The 17,774-nt window shown below is 36.3% G+C and overlaps 1 protein-coding gene across 1 annotated transcript in view; it reads right to left on the reverse strand.

Moving 5' to 3' along the window:
* LOC102803664 (sister chromatid cohesion protein PDS5 homolog A-B-like) overlaps nucleotides 1-17,774 on the reverse strand; it is a 112,285-nt gene that overhangs the window by 91,135 nt on the left and 3,376 nt on the right. Inside the window, exons 2-8 of the mRNA XM_078011793.2 lie at nucleotides 10,480-10,594; nucleotides 9,051-9,248; nucleotides 7,848-8,032; nucleotides 3,831-3,957; nucleotides 3,569-3,649; nucleotides 3,193-3,333; nucleotides 2,308-2,423 (exon numbers count right to left, since the gene is read on the reverse strand). Of these exons, the coding sequence (XP_077867919.1) occupies nucleotides 2,308-2,423; nucleotides 3,193-3,333; nucleotides 3,569-3,649; nucleotides 3,831-3,957; nucleotides 7,848-8,032; nucleotides 9,051-9,248; nucleotides 10,480-10,584 (953 nt within the window). The 5' untranslated portion in view covers nucleotides 10,585-10,594. The remainder of the gene's footprint in view (nucleotides 1-2,307; nucleotides 2,424-3,192; nucleotides 3,334-3,568; nucleotides 3,650-3,830; nucleotides 3,958-7,847; nucleotides 8,033-9,050; nucleotides 9,249-10,479; nucleotides 10,595-17,774) is intronic.

The raw sequence follows: 17,774 nt of genomic DNA on the forward strand, positions 1-17,774 counted from the left end.
TTGTTCTCTGTTGTTTGTTTTCAGTGGGGGCGCTAATGGGCAGTTAATCTGGAGGTTAGGTTCAAACCTACTACTAATTTGCATATTGTAGGTCTAGTAGGTCTGAATAGGGCAGGTCGGGTTTACCCAGGTTAACCCAGGTTTGACCCAGGTGTTTGAATATGAGATCACCCCTAAATTTCATGTAAATAAAATCCATGCGTTACAATTTACTGTAATTTCAAAATCGGGGTAGCGTACTTTGAACGCAGAGTATTGCTTACATTTCCAGTGAAAAAAAAAAAAAACAACGTCAGGTGCTTTTGAATTACGTGCGGTTGGCACAGTAACGGGCAATGACCTCAGCGGTTCACATGCAATGAAATTCTAATCGAGCCAGCTAGCGTTATCGTACGGTATCATAAACTCAATAATTATTCATTCAAAATGCCTTTCACACTCACGAGTACCATGGAACACGAACATGTAACAGAAAAATAACGTCTTTTGTTTAAAAAATATTCTGTCAACCAAGAATACATGCGCAAGGCAAGATTTATGAATCGAAACAGAAAATAATCATGTCATTGTCAATGCAATGCAGACAGCCTGACCTGTTTTGATTAGTTCGCCCGTTTCTCGTTTGCTGGCCATTTTTTCTGGAGTGTGACACAATACTGGCAAATCAATCAAGAACCAGGATACGGCTTGGATACGCTGAAACTTTGTAAATCGTCCTCTTTTCAATTGTAAACTTTATTCCAGTGTAATAAAGGTATACCTATACATGTACCATGAAAAATTGTATCGCATCACTTTGGAAATTTACGCTAAATACATGTACTAAATACTAAACAAGTGCACATATCGTATTCATTTACAGCATCGGATTTTAAAACAATGACTCGTGGAATCACAAAGAAACTGTTAAGTACGTATTTCACACATTACCGAGGACCGCGGTAGAGACCGGTACAGCGGTAGAGACCCCTTATTATAAGTCCGCGGCTCTCCCCGGCGTTCTGCGGTACACCGCGGTAATGACCGCGGTGCACCGCTCGTTTGATTTCCTACTCTTCCCTAAAATGTATGTTTCAATCTGTAAATTGAGGCCAAAAAAAATGAACCAGCGAACGTATGCTAACCCCTTAATAGGATATAGCTGATTGTACAGTAATAACTTTAGAAAACTTATTGCACTGAAGAATACTGAATATGCTTTACAGCAACTTATAGTATAATTATCTTATGTGACTTTAATAGGATATAACCCATTGTACAGTAATAACTTTAGAAAACTTATTGCACTGAAGAGTACTGAATATGCTTTACAGCAACTTATAGTATAATTATCTTATGTGACTTTAATAGGATATAACTGATTGTACAGTAATAACTTTAGAAAACTTATTGCACTGAAGAATACTGAATATGCTTTACAGCAACTTATAGTATAATTATCTTATGTGACTTAATAGGATATAACCCATTGTACAGTAATAACTTTAGAAAACTTATTGCACTGAAGAATACTGAATATGCTTTACAGCAACTTATAGTATAATTATATTATGTGACTTAATAGGATATAACTGATTGTACAGTAATAACTTTAGAAAACTTATTGCACTGAAGAATACTGAATATGCTTTACAGCAACTTATAATATAATTATATTATGTGACTTTAATAGGATATAACTGATTGTACAGTAATAACTTTAGAAAACTGATTCCACTGAAGAATACTGAATATGCTTTACAGCAACTTATAGTATAATTATCTTATGTGACTTAATAGGATATAACTGATTGTACAGTAATAATTTTAGAAAACTGATTGCACTGAAGAATACTGAATATGCTTTTACAGCAATTTATAGTATAATTATTTTATGTGATTGCTAGGATATATCTTATTGTACATCTACAGTAGCAACTTTACAAAACATATTGCACTTAGTTCGTAACTCACTGAACAATGAGGACTATTAACCGAGTACAACACTATCATATAATGGTTAACCACAGTCCCCAATGACCAATCAGCAGCATCTCTCATTAATTATGCAAGCAAAATACACCAACATCGAACTTGGCATGTTTGTTTATAACATATATAAATTTGAAAAAGATTGTGTAAAAATTACTTGAGTTATCACACCCACAAGTCATGCCAACAACAACGCTGCCCAAATCTTTCCCTTACTATACCTTCCCCTTCATTTACACGACACTACTGGCAAGGCAAAAATCAAACACTGAACACCTCTCAAACATGAACAATATTATTGAGTCGTTTGGTTTCAGAGTATAACAAAATACTTACCGGGCCAGGAAGCAATTCCATAATGGTTTATTTTGTACAGCTAAGTCAGACTCTCTGTCTGAAAACATCCTGGCTAGTAATTTTGTCACTGCAAGGCGCTCTGTTTCATCATTTGTCTACAAGAAGAAACATTACAATTAACTGATCAGCAATACCCCAAAAAAGTGTTTTCAAATATGGTTGTCATGTTATTGTAAAACAGATATCATTTCACTAGGGATAAATATTCTCAAACTTGTAGCATTGAACATTCCTCTGTGGTCTAAAAGACAAGTTTTGTGAAAATCATCAACATTACATCAAATCAAAAATATATAACATCAATTGAGACTGATCACAAACACAAAGAATACTCAGATGCGACTGCAAAAATTACAAACATTAGCAAAACTCACAATCATACATTCTATAGTGTGCCACCAGGGATTATAATTTGGAAATGATGTACTGTAAAATACTGTGAAATACTTTATTTTCGCTGGAATTAATTTTCGCTGAAAAGGCTTTTTGGGCATTTTGTATGGAATTTATTTTCACTGATTTTTGATGAGTTTAATGTAAAATATAGGAAAAAAAGTATATTCGCTGGATTTTATTTTCACGGAATCATCCCTTCAGCGAAAATAGCGAAAATAAATTCCAAGCGAAAATAAAGTATTCTACAGTACTTCATTTTCACTTGGAATTAATTTTCGCTATTTTCACTGAAGGAATGATTCAGTGAAAATAAAATCCAGCGAATATTCCTTCTGTATTTTACATTCAACTTGTCAAAAAATCAGTGAAAATAAATTCCAGCTAAAAATAAAGTATATTACAGTAGTCAAAATAAATGCAATTCTTAGTGTATATTCACTTCCAATAGAGCAAACAGTCAATACGCACCTTTAATTTTAATTCTAATTGCGGTAGTACAGACAACAAGACGTTGTTAGATATCAAATTAAGTTCATAGATTAATTCGTATAGATGTCCAGATACTTCACTTTCAGATGTTCGCCCAAGAATCAACATGTTGTTGAAAAACTAAATAAAAAAAAAATTGCAATATAAATTATTGTGGTAAGCTTAAGGTGGTTTAATAAAAGGCTAGAATACTTGCATGACAGTCATTTTCCATTTCTTTGGAAATGTATTGACGGATGTGCGCACGCACGCACACACGCACACATGCAAGTTAGGTCTACACAAGTCCCAGTTTTGGTATTTCGTATGGGACTAATAATATTGAGATAGATTGCAGCAATTGGGTTGTACTTACTCCTTGTAAAAATGGTTCCAATGCAGTCGAAGTTCTCTTGATTAAATCAATACACAAATTGTAGGCATGGCAATTATCACTCTAAAATGAGAAACAAGATTGTTTTCACATATCTCGGCAAAAGTCTACATCTACAGCCACTATAAAAGACATTTCCATGGCAACAGACAATGTTTCACCATATCAATTTGGGCTGCAAGTCAATTGGACGTGATGTTCATGATTAAAGAAAGCACACACAAACATTTGTATTTATATTTACCTTGTTTGGTTCCACTAAATTAATGAGAATAGCATCTAATAGATCCTGGGCTACAGAATCATTCTCCATTATCAATGGACACATGACATCCAGCATAAAATTCCTTACTTTAGGACTATGACCATCACTAAAAAAACACAAATTTACTCAAAAAATGACAGCAATATATTGAAAGGTTTAACACAATTGCCTTGTATAATGATTCAGGCAATCCCTCAGATGTTTGTAGATTGGCATCTAGCAAGGATCTTCTGTGATTTCCCCAATTTTTGTAATTACATGTGGTGAAGCAAAGGAAACACAACTACCGTTAAAATCCCATTATAAACCGCATACCTAATAGTAACCGCACCCCTGATTTCGGCTTCAGTATTGAAGAGTTCAATATGAACATGAAAAGTATCTATTACTAACCGCACCCCCAATTCAACAAGACCGTGACTGACTTTGTTTCAACCAGCTGGTACATTGTTCCTAATGCTATTCATTTGTTTCGACAACGTGCCTACTTTTGTCTATACTCTTTATATGAATACGTCCGTGTGTCGCAAGTTTTCGACAATGAGCTGTTATCACTGAAAAACTGTAAATTCTTTTTCAATGCTCAGTTTATCTTTCGAAAACAACTAATTTCTTGATTTAAAAAAAAAGTCATGTCGTTTTCCCATGGAAATCAAAGCCAAAAGATCGCACTACATTATCGGTAAATCACTTCCGCGTTTCGTTCACCATGAAGTCTGTGACCTGTCATTAACATATTTAAATGAACTAAGGTGAACACGTGGGCACCATCCAGCATTTTGATTGGTTAATTAGCGACTTGACCTATCCGGACAAGTAACGTCTCGTATGAATTCAAACAACATGGCGGATGTCGTATCTATCGTTTACGTGTGATCGAAATAATTTGCTTACGGTGAAACTAAGTTGAATTTTACTTGCATTTGATAACAATTCAACGAATTTTTTTTTTTCGTGGGTTATTATAATCACTACTGAGTAATAATCAACAATTTCAACACTTCGAAAACAAGCAAGTTATTCACTTGTGAGCCGAAGCATGGCCGGATTGCGTTATCGTACCCACGGTACCGTACTTTTTTAGTGCCGTACCATGATCATTTTCTACTAAGCAATGCATTAATGTTTGTTTTTATTTGAAACTCGTGTCAGAATATACTTTCCGTTACGAAGAAAATTAAAAAATAAATAAATGCATATTACATTAAATATACTGTCATTACTGAGTATTTTTTTTCATGTGACGCGACACTTGTCACTCTTCCCTGACAACTAAATTGGAGTTACGCTTATATTCAAAAGATTGTACGGTGTGTTGTTTGTTTTGTGCAAGAGATGTGGGAAAAAAATACTTTTGATTTTCCAACATTTCAAGACGCCTATTTTAGAACCAAAGTAAGGCCTTTCACTCTTCACCGACTTCTATTCAAGAGATTGTACGGTGTATTCCTGGTTTTGTGCATGTGTTGTGCAGAAAAAATGACCACGCCCATTTAGTGATTGCAATATGTACGTAATAGAAACCGCACCCCGAACTTGAGCTGTTGATCCCAATTTTTTATTTGATACATTGTAATATAAACCGCGGTTTATAATAGGATTTTAACGGTATGTTGAAATTGTTTTTGCTGCAGAATATAGAATTTGTACTGCCAAAATGCATGTATATTTCCAAATAAAACATTACAAAATTTACATTAACTATCCTATCCATATAGGCTGTACTGTAAAATATAAAATCTTATTTACCCCACTCTTATACTTGTATCTATTTCAACCAAAATGCCAATCAATACAGCCACAACTACAGATGCATTTATCTGACTATCCATTCTGTATAACAAACAATGTCTTGTAGATTACTAAGGATTGTTTACAGATTTATGTATGAATTGTAAAGATTCAGTGTGAATTTTTTCGAGTGTTTTTCCCTGCAAAATATTTTCCCCCCAATTTATCTATCATGTAGCATTTTCTTGCAATTTCCTTGCAATGATGAGGCTAATTTACACAATTTTCTGTGGCTATTTTATAACTTTTTAGCGACTCCATGAAATGTCGACAATTAGTAGCTTTGAATATTAATGACCCATCAAAACTTTGGGGAAGGTATGGTATAGTCACTGTTCAGGATATTTGTTTCTTTCTATGTGAGAAGAGAGGACTGAGTGGATTTGAATTGCTTTGAATTGCGGGCAACCTAGCAGGTGACCTGGCAGGCAACCTAGCAGGTGACCTGGCAGGCAACCTAGCAGGTGACCTGGCAGGCAACCCAGCAGGTGACCTGGCAGGCAACCTAGCAGGTGACCTGGCAGGCAACCTAGCAGGTAACCTGGCAGGCAACCCAGCAGGTGACCTGGCAGGCAGCCTAGCAGGTGACCTGGCAGGCAGCCAAGCAGGTGACCTGGCAGGCAGCCTAGCAGGTGACCTGGCAGGCAACCTAGCAGGTGACCTGGCAGGCAACCTAGCAGGTGACCTGGCAGGCAGCCAAGCAGGTGACCTGGCAGGCAACCTAGCAGGTGACCTGGCAAGCGACCTAGCAGGTGACCTGGCAGGCAGCCAAGCAGGTGACCTGGCAGGCAACCTAGCAGGTGACCTGGCAGGCAGCCTAGCAGGTGACCTGGCAGGCAGCCTAGCAGGTGACCTGGCAGGCAACCTAGCAGGTGACCTGGCAGGCAACCTAGCAGGTGACCTGGCAGGCAGCCAAGCAGGTGACCTGGCAGGCAACCTAGCAGGTGACCTGGCAGGCGACCTAGCAGGTGACCTGGCAGGCAGCCAAGCAGGTGACCTGGCAGGCAACCTAGCAGGTGACCTGGCAGGCAGCCTAGCAGGTGACCTGGCAGGCAACCTAGCAGGTGACCTGGCAGGCAACCTAGCAGGTGACCTAGCAGGTGACCTGGCAGGCAGCCTAGCAGGTGACCTGACAGGCAGCCTAGCAGATGACCTGACAGGCAGCCTAGCAGGTGACCTGGCAGGCAACCTGGCAGGCAACCTAGCAGGTGACCTGGCAGGCAACCTAGCAGGTGACCTGGCAGGCAACCTACCAGGTGACCTTGCAGGCAACCTACCAGGTGACCTTGCAGGCAACCTACCAGGTGACCTAGCAAAAACAAAAACAAAAAGTTAGATAAGCTAGATTAGAAGGCAATGCCCGAGATGAAGTACTCATAAATACTTTCTTACACGTGGAACTATTTTTTTGTTCTTCATGATGAGTTCTTTATATATTATGACAATGAACATATACTGTTGAAAATGTTTTTTAGTTTAGAGCTCCCTGGAGTTGTCTTTATCGTCATATTTTAACATGAGTAAGTATTCAATCTGGAAAAGCCTCTTCACTTCACTCTTACGCGTAGGGATATGCAAACAACTGGTGTCTAGTTGAATTTTCAGTTACAGCATTTCGTCAAACTTTGTAGAAACGTACATGATTTGTTAATTTTTCCCGTAATTGTATCAGTATGGCCACTTTCACATATGAACAGGGAGACATCATCGAGGCAGTTGATGGAGCGAATCGATGGGCAGTTCCCAAAGTACGACAAATCCACGCAGACAGTAACACGGAAGTGACTTTTCCAGGGTGGTCGAAACGTTATGTTCTAAGACTTATTTTAAATGATCACGAAAAATGTGTATGATTTCTGTACGATCGTGATATATTAACACAAACGCACACTCCACATGATTTTCTAAACTGGCACGTCAATCGATGTCTAAAAGTAGTTCTAGTCAGTACACATTTGTTTACACATTGTTATGTGGCATAAGATAACAATCTTTATAATTAATTAAATAAGACTAATGTCCTGATCATAAACTGATAACCAAGTGAGGAAGTGGGGTACATTTTTTTAATGGGTTGTTCCCGTAATGAGCAGGTGACCTGGCAGGCAGCCTAGCAGATGACCTGGCAGGCAACCTAGCTGGTGACCTGGCAGGCAACCTAGCAAACTTTTCTGTTCTGTAGTGAAACGCTCAGCACATACTTACTGTATAACAGAAAAAAAAGCACGAAAAAGTTCAGTAAAAATTTCATTTGACTCTTCCAATTCCATACAAATATTGTAGGATTTAACCATAGCTAAATTCTCAAGCAGGTAAAAATAACGCTTCCAAAATGGACCTTCAATATTGTCCAAACCACGAAGCTGCTTTGTTAAAAACTGGAAAATATTCTGAAAAGAGAAGTGAGCAAATGTGAGCAAACAATCACACGTGGCAATGTTTTGAAATAGAAAAAAACGTCAAAATAAGCGTTATAAAATGGAGTTTTTGTTTAGAATAAAAGCACAGTCATAGATACTGTCATAACCATCAATAATTTAAAATTAAAAAAAATATTGAAAAAAAAACACATTAAACGTATGCTAACCCCTTAACACGTGTTTATTGAAACTGTACAAAGGGCAAAACATTGTTACTTAACGACAGTAAAAATTTGTATTGAAATAAAACTGAGAAATTGTTGTCCATGGTGGTAATGAAGTGTGTATGTGAACAGATTGCAAAAAATGTGAAAACTGATGTCAATACAGTCTGTTAACTATGGCCTATTTTTGCAAAAATGTCTGGCAGGATAGCATGCACAGATGCTGGCTACTGGAGTGCATTGAATCATAACCGTTTTTCATCGACTAACCTGATAGCCTGAAACTCCACTGATCGGAAAAGGGTTAAGGAGTGTTGATGAAATCTACTTGATAAAATGTAACAAAAAACACACACGCAATAACGCGTAAGAGTTTATTCATCACGTACTAGTATCAACCAGGAAGGCAACATTTTTTGGAAGAGTGTTGATGGAATATACATCTAAAGATGTAAAACAATTCCAGGCACGTGGGCATTCACGCACACTACTGCCCTGGAAGCAATTAACTTCCCACGCGTAGGGTATACAATGTTGCATTTGCAATATTACTCATGCCCAACACATGCTATGTTAATGATTCAGTCCAAAAAGTGTGTGTCAGACATGTGTTCTGTCTCTTTGGGGGAGTGGCTGGGAGTGGTACTAAGATCGATTTTGCGCAATGATCGCCCCCGTCCTCCTTTGATTGGCGGCGCTGAGTTTAAGTATTTGCGCGAATCGCGCAATCGCACAGCCTAGATGAAAACACTGGACGGATGGATGGGGACTAAAAAGTTAATGAAGCTATAAACAAAATGACTATATCAATTTACTTATCTTACCTTCAGTTCTTCAGCAGTTTTATATGGAGCTTCTGGAGCAAATATACGAAAAATATCAGCAACACAGCAAGCCACCAAGAGGCGAACATCTTTACTACCATGAAGTAAAAAGAAATCACTTGCAATATACATTGCTAATGGTTCATATGGGTCTTTCTCTTCTTCCTGATCCATATCTTGGAAGAATCTGGCAAGAGCCTGTATGATTGATAAAGAGAATATATGGAGTAAAGAATGTACATACACACAATTGCATTATTTAAAGTGCAAGTTTGGTGTACTTAAATCCCATAAAAAAAGATGTGAAGATTTAGGATTTAGCCAAATTTTGATATTGAAGCGTAGGGTTAAGGTTGATAGTATCATATTTGCCTAATCTTTTACCATAATTCTAATTCCAACAAGACACCTAAAATTAATTGGCCAAACAAGAAATCTCAACTATGTTTTAAGGAATTAAACAAAGTTCCTATAAATATGTGCTCTCAGCAGCCATCAAACATTTACCTCATGGTTTAATTTTATGTCCCAGGTTTGTTATTCTCATGAGACATACTGTCTCACAAAAGTTGCAAAAGAACACAAGCGACAATTTGTATGAGTGAAATAAACATCTGAGGAAACTGTCTGTAGTTCCACATAGATAGGTAATTGTCTATATACTCTAAACTGGTGGAACAATTCCAACCCATGTAAGTTCAAATGGGGACTAATCATTCATATTAATGACAAATATTTTAAAAACAAAGTTGACTCTGGTGACCAAATATGAACTGCTTTATTATATTCATTGTATGATTACTGTATTATTTGAAAAGTAAAAAACGCCTTCTATAAATAACATGTTGCAAGCTCTGCCTTGTGTGCAAATCAACTTAAATAGTTAGTTGGTGTCCAGTGAAGAGTGATTTTCTGACATCTTGGTTTCTGTAAAGATTTTATTGGTAGATTTGTAAATGTGTATCAGACTGTGCAAAAACTCTCTCCATGAGTTGGTTTTGAAACCTAGTCTACTATTCCCATGGGATTTGGGATACACTAGAATGATATTATTACAAGATAAATGATTTGCATCAATGAACACAGACAAAGCATAATTCCACTGAGATCAGTGAAATTTGAATGTGCATAATCAGTGATCAGTCAAGTCGAAACAGTCAAATTTCTCAATTTTTGCATGATATTTTCATACAGGACATCTGTTGTTCATACTCAGGGAAGACTTTATACTGATGAATAAGGTGACCAAGTTTGATAAAGTCTGGAATAGAATTAGTTATTGTGTTACACAATAATGATTAACGACAACGACGACAACGCCAGACAGAAATTTTTCCATTAATATACCTTTGCCTTCCATCTGTGATGGTACGGGCAACGTAAAATGATATTAGACACGTTTCCTTTCTGCAATAGACTGAATTTTTACCTTGAGTCTCTTAATAAGTTCATCTTTGGTTAAATCATGTGTAATATCCTTGACTCCTGCAGGATAGACGATATCCAGGTGTTTATGGCTGTGTGACAGAGTCATTTTAATGAACCTAAAATAGCAGAAAGAAACGAGTCATTGACAATCACACGCCACTGTAAATATATACTGGAATGTCCATGTGTCCCATCATGGCTATGAGTCAACCAGGCATGTCTGAAAAACTGCTTTTTAAATGAAACAAATTTTTGACAAGATGTGTAAAACATGAAATAATGCATCGCAGGTAAAGTATAAATGCCATCTAGTCAGACACTTCAGGGTCTCATTGTGTTCAATGTACATAATATAATCTTTTTATTAATTCAATCCACAAAAATAATTATTTTTCGGAGTGACCAAAATATAGAAACAAGCAGCCTATCGGCTGAGATAGCTCCGCTGTTAGCAATGCACATTTCAATTAAAGAACTGAAGACATCATTAGATCAAAGAAAGCTTAGAAAGAACTCCCATGTGCCGAGAGTATTGGAGACACATTAAATATAATTCGAAATTACTTAGCTGAAAACTAATTATGCAAATCAGAAAATTAATATGACCAGATTTGAGTGTAAAACTAATGAGGTCTGCGCAATGTAACATAAAATCTATGTCTCCAAGTTTAATTGAAATGTGATTAGAACCAAAAAATTATGAATTATTATGCTTATTAGGGAATTAATATGAACAGATTTTTACCCCAAACTAATTAGGTTTGTACATTGTCCTAGAGCATCTTTGTACTAAGTTTCATTGAAATGGAATAACGTGAAAACTCCAAAATTTCGACCCCTCTAAAAATTCGGACGCCTATTTATTTGTCGGGTTTCGGTGTTTTATTTACCTCCAAATTTTCGACTCCACTAAAAATTGCCGACTCATTCTTATTCGAAAATTGCGACCAGTTTTAGTTTTCCTCCAAACGAAAAAAAAAACCGATGTGAGCGTTCAAACGGGACCTTCCTCGAAGGCATGAATCCGGGTTTCTGATTGACTGAGAGATTTTTATTTTATTGGTAACGAAAATATATTCTAAATAAACGAAGTTTCAAATAAAAACGAACACAAAAATCTCGGCATGCTGCGTTTCTGAATTGTTGATTATTACTGTACTCAGTAGTGATTATAATAATGTACACAAAATAAATTTGTTGAATGGTTATGAAATACAAATAAAAGTCAACTTAGTTTCATCGTAAGCGAATGATTCCGGTCTTGTATAAACGTTTGATGCTGTAGGATATCCGCCATGTTCTCTTAGGTCAAATAGGTCAAATCGCTAATTAACCAATCAAAAAGCTGGATGATGCCAACGTGTTCAAATTACCATAGCTTATTTAAATATGTTAATGTTATTGAACGCAATGCGGAAGAGATTTTGGCTTGGATTTTGATGCGAAAACGGCATGATTTTTTTTAAATAAAAAAATTAGTTGTTTTTAAAAAATAAACTGGTCATCTGAAGAATAATTTAACATTGTTCACAATGATAACAGCTCATTCTCGAAAGGAAGCTTACCCGCTCACGCTAGTCACGATAAAAATCATACACGTGTACTCTTGAATAGACAGACGTCAATGACTACGGTAAAACTTAGACTCTATTTTAGCCGGCAGGATTGATTGAAATGTCCGAAAAATGACGCCAAAATACACCTTAAAAGTCCCATTTTATTTTCTTAAATCCCATTTTATTTTTTAATCCAAGGGCGAATTTACGGCAGAATTTGGTCCCTCAAATAAGGGACACGTGAGCTTTGATTCTAACCGGATACATTGCACTGGGTCGGGGAGATAGTTTGCTAAACTTCCATGCATCTTTTGTCCAATGGGTACCTGTACTTCGAACATTCGCAAGTTTTCCTAGGTAGTGCGAGACAGCTTTGTCTTTTGACCTATTAGTTTTGTGCTGACCTCTTCTCCGCGTCTTGATGTTTTGTTTTGCTTATCACAATACTCACTGATTGATGACTTTGTTTAGATTTTGAGTTATAACTCTGCCACGACCTTTGCTTTTACCGTGAAACATGAGGAAGTTTACGTCAATTGACGGACATTGCATTTTTTAAAAACTAATGAAGCACACTGTCTATCATCCCCATTTTTTCATTTGCTGATTTCTATTCTGAAAAATTCGACCGTCCGAAAATGCACCTTAATTTTGACTCTAAAAACACGTCACATTTCTAACACCAATTATTTAAAACCGGTCGAAATTTTGGAGTTTTTACGGTACTTTAGATATCAGTGTGAAAGCTTAAAATTGGTTAATTATGCAAATTAGGTAATTAATATGCACAAATATTTACCGGAAACTAATTGGGTCTGCATAATTCTAGATTCATTGAAATGTGATGATTAGTACTTTAGATATCAGTAGAAAAGCTGAAAATTAATTATGCAAATTAGGTAATTAATATGCACAGTTATTTACCCTAAAACTAATCAGGTCTCTGCATAGTCCTAAAGGATCTATGTACCAAGTTTCATTGAAATGCGATGATTAGTACTTGAGATACCCGTGGAAAAGCTGAAAATTAACTAATTATGCAAATTAGGTGATTAATATGCACACATATTTATCGAAAACAATCAATCTCTGCATAGTCCTTGAGTATGTAAGTACCAAGTTTCATTGAAATGTAATGCTAACTACTTATATCAAATGCTGAAAATTAATTAATTATGCAAATTAGGTAATTAATATGTACTGATATTACCATAAAAACTATCAGGTCTGTGCAGTGTCGTATGACATCTATGTACCAAGTTTCATTGAAATGTGATGATTAGTACTTGAGATATCAGTGGAAAAACCGAAAATTGACTAATCATTATGCAAATTAGGTAATTAGTATCCACGGATTATTACCAAAAACTAATCAAAACCTAGCATTAGTTCAGAGCATCTATGTACCAAGTTTCATCAAAATCCAATGAGTGGTTGTTTAGATATCAGTGGAAAAGTCATGGAACCACTAAAAAATAGCTAATTATCATGCAAATTAGGTAATTAATATGTACGTATTTTTACCAAAAATCAATCAAATCTGCGCATATGTTCAGAACATCTATGTACCAAGTTTCATCAAAATCCAATGAGTGGTTCTTTAGATATCAGTGGAACAGTCATAGAACAGCTAAAAATTAGCTAATTATCATGCAAATTAGGTAATTAACGAGCATGGATTTTTACCAAAACCTAATCAAATCTGCGCATTGGCCCAGAGCATCTATGCACCAAGTTTCATCAAAAACCGATGTATGGTTCTTGAGATAGCAGTGGAAAAGTCGGACACACATACACACACACACACACACACACACACACACACACACACACACACACACACACACACACACACACATACAGACACACTAACTGCAAAGACTCCCATTTTGTGCTTCGCACATGGGAGTCAAAAATGAACAATATGAATAGTAGCAACGCAATCGGACTTACAGTTTTCAACAAGAAGTCGAAAATATCTCTTTTTACCAAAAATTACAAAAATATTTACCAAAATTAGAGAATAGAAAATATCATCACAAAATGAACAAATCTGAGAGAGGTCCACATGTAGTACCTATATATGTAATATCAAAGCAATTGGACTTGCGGTTTTTTTAACAAGAAGTCGAAAATATCACTTTTTACCAAAAATGACAAAAATATTCACCAAAATTAGAGAATTAAAGATATCATCACGAAATAAACAAATCTGAGAAAGGTCTACATGTAGTATCTATATATGTAATATCAAAGCAATTAAACTTTTGGTTTTTAACAAGAAGTCAAAAATATCACTTTTTACCAATAACAAAAATATTCACCAAAAATAGAAAATTTGAGATTTTGACATGAAATGAACAAATCTGAGAAAGAACCATCCAAGGTACTTGCATATCAAATTTGAAAACAATCTGAATTGCAGTTTCGTAGAAGAAGTTGAAATTGTAAAGTTGATGACGACGACAGACAATCAGTAATATGAACAGCTCCGCTGTGCCGACTTTGTTGACAGCGGAGCTAAAAATATTAGGGTCTTTGGGCAAACAGTCTAGGTCAAGAGCTTCATCATAATCTTAGTTGTTGAATGTTTTATATTGTACTCTGGAGTGCATGGAGTAGACGATGGAAACTTGAATTTTTTTGTCCTTAATGGTATTGGCAAAATTTCCGGGTACATCTTTCGCTATTATCCAGGTGTCGCAGTTTTGAGAAAAAATATACCGTATTACCCCGGGCATGCGCCCAGGGGCCTGAACGTACAAAATCGGGAAAAATTGGGGGTGGGCGCTTACCCGAGGACCACCCCAAAAAAGATTTTAAAAAGTTGTTTTTGTGATCGTATGATAAGGTCAAATAAAGGAATGCTTTCGTACACTTTGTACACGTACTTATTTCTTGATTTATGCAAGGTTTCAATAAACGTGAGCACTCGGTCAAGATCTGTGGGAACACTAAGACACAGGGTCGAATTTCAAGAATAAAACTTGTTTTATGTCAGCGAATGAAGTTGTATTACTCACTGAAATTGACTACAAACTATGGTAAATATTGTAATCAATGCACGGATACATTTTTAGTAACCGTGATCAGTGCAAGTCGAAACGGCCAGGAAAAACTACCGCTTGTAATCCAAGAAGGCGCCGACCTCATTAGCATAATTTTGTTCACGCACATATTGATACATCGCATCGTAATTACTGAAGAATAGCAGACAGGGTTATGAAACAAAAAAAACTTTTATTACTGATGTGAAATGTTTACAAACTATTGTGAATACATAAACATATCCAAATGGCGATACATAAAAAACAGACTGAAAATAAACTCTGGTCGACCTCATTAACATGATTTATTCACGCACCCACACACAAGACAAAATTATGATGCAACAAGTTCCCATCGTCGGCATGCCTCATTATGGTTATCGTAATGGACTTGAGGTCGGCAAAATGTGTTTTTCTTCAACGACAGAAAAATAATCCACATGACCGTAATGCCATAGCTGTGATGAGGGATGGAAAGAAAGTAGCAATGTCTTAAAAGTGCTAGCTCCCGTTCACAGTCAGCTGGCATCGGTGTCGCTGGGTGTATATGATAGAGGGAAGTTGTGCAACCAAATTTGCCGAGTTCGCAGTTTTTCGCCGATAAAAAAATAACTAAGGCAAAAACTCACATTTTTTCAGCATTTTTGTAATAAAGACATTATCCTCTATCAATAATCCGCCCCAAATAGAAACATTTCCACTAATTCTTGTGTTTTTTCGACGTTTTTCAAAAAACCTGCGATTAGGCTGCGAAAGTAGAACATTCCGGAGGGGGTGAAACGGAAGAGCCAAACTTAACGCGTAAAAATAGAACGCGTATTTTGACCTCTACGTGGCCAACCAATGGCTGGACACGGATACGTTTTTGGTCGTTGCCAAAGAGCCCCGCGTCCATCGCCTGGCGATGCTCTTCCAAAGAGTTTTTACGTAAAAACACAAACAAAACGGCCCTTTTCAGGGCCACCACACACTCCAAAAAGAGAACTACCGTAACGAACACACTATTTAAATAAATCAAACGCGTTCGTTTTTGACAAATACAACTTTATTGTTGACCTAATTCTTGGCTAAAAATCACCCTGGGCGTTTAACCGAGGATGTCCCCAACATGTAACTTTTGTGAAAACAGAGGGGTGGGCGCTTGCCCAGGGAGGGGCGCGTGCCCGGGGTAATACGGTATCCTCCTCAATCACGACTTTTTCAAGTTCAATTACTTCTGCTGAATTGAAACAATCATAGACTTCGTCTTCACGAACGCAACTTAAGTTTCAGTGACGCCATTTTAAACAATGACCTTTGGCCAGACGCTTTTTGTTTTTCAAGTGACCGCAGCTACTACCGTGACGATGTCACATACAGAATGATAACAGTGTCTAAATACTGATGCATTGTTATACGTATTTTTGAGTGTGAACTGCAGTAACAATAGCGAAAATCTTCGAACGTGTGATGACTAGTGGAAGTGTACCACTGGTTTTCATTCTTATCAACAGGCATTGAATAATAAAGTTGAAATAATTCGTCTGCAAGGAAAATGCAAATTAGACAAAATTTGCTTTCACACAAAAATTTCATTGCGTGAAAATTTCCCGTCCTACAGTATAATTCGATAACTTGTTGTTTGCTGCTAGATTAACAAGCAAACATTATAATCACTGAGTAAACGGCGGAAATAATCATGGAACCTTTGATTTTAAACCAGCTGTAACTCTTTTCTTTTACCTCCATGATTGTACTAAAACTCTTTTCTTTTACCTCCATGATTGTACTAAAACTCTTTTCTTTTACCTCCATGATTGTACTAAAACTCTTTTCTTTTACCTCCATGATTGTACTAAAACTCTTTTCTTTTACCTCCATGATTGTACTAAAACTCTTTTCTTTTACCTCCATGATTGTACTAAAACTCTTTTCTTTTACCTCCATGATTGTACTAAAACTCTTTTCTTTTACCTCCATGATTGTACTAAAACTCTTTTCTTTTACCTCCATGATTGTACTAAAACTCTTTTCTTTTACCTCCATGATTGTACTAAAACTCTTTTCTTTTACCTCCATGATTGTACTAAAACTCTTTTCTTTTACCTCCATGATTGTACTAAAACTCTTTTCTTTTACCTCCATGATTGTACTAAAACTCTTTTCTTTTACCTCCATGATTGTACTAAAACTCTTTTCTTTTACCTCCATGATTGTACTAAAACTCTTTTCTTTTACCTCCATGATTGTACTAAAACTCTTTTCTTTTACCTCCATGATTGTACTAAAACTCTTTTCTTTTACCTCCATGATTGTACTAAAACTCTTTTCTTTTACCTCCATGATTGTACTAAAACTCTTTTCTTTTACCTCCATGATTGTACTAAAACTCTTTTCTTTTACCTCCATGATTGTACTAAAACTCTTTTCTTTTACCTCCATGATTGTACTAAAACTCTTTTCTTTTACCTCCATGATTGTACTAAAACTCTTTTCTTTTACCTCCATGATTGTACTAAAACTCTTTTCGCCATGATGTTTTTTCTGCATAATTTGTCCTACAACACCCTCTAACCTGATGGGTCTTTTATTAACCAATCAAAATGCTGTATTGTACTGATGCAATTTCCAGGGAATTTTTTTGATGCCATTTTACCGATTACCAATAAATTAGGGACGACGTCAAAAGATCGATGTCGGATAAAAAACTTATT

The sequence above is a fragment of the Saccoglossus kowalevskii genome, chromosome 4, assembly GCF_978046115.1.
Source record: "Saccoglossus kowalevskii chromosome 4, keSacKowa6.1, whole genome shotgun sequence".
Taxonomy (NCBI): Eukaryota; Metazoa; Hemichordata; class Enteropneusta; family Harrimaniidae; genus Saccoglossus; species Saccoglossus kowalevskii.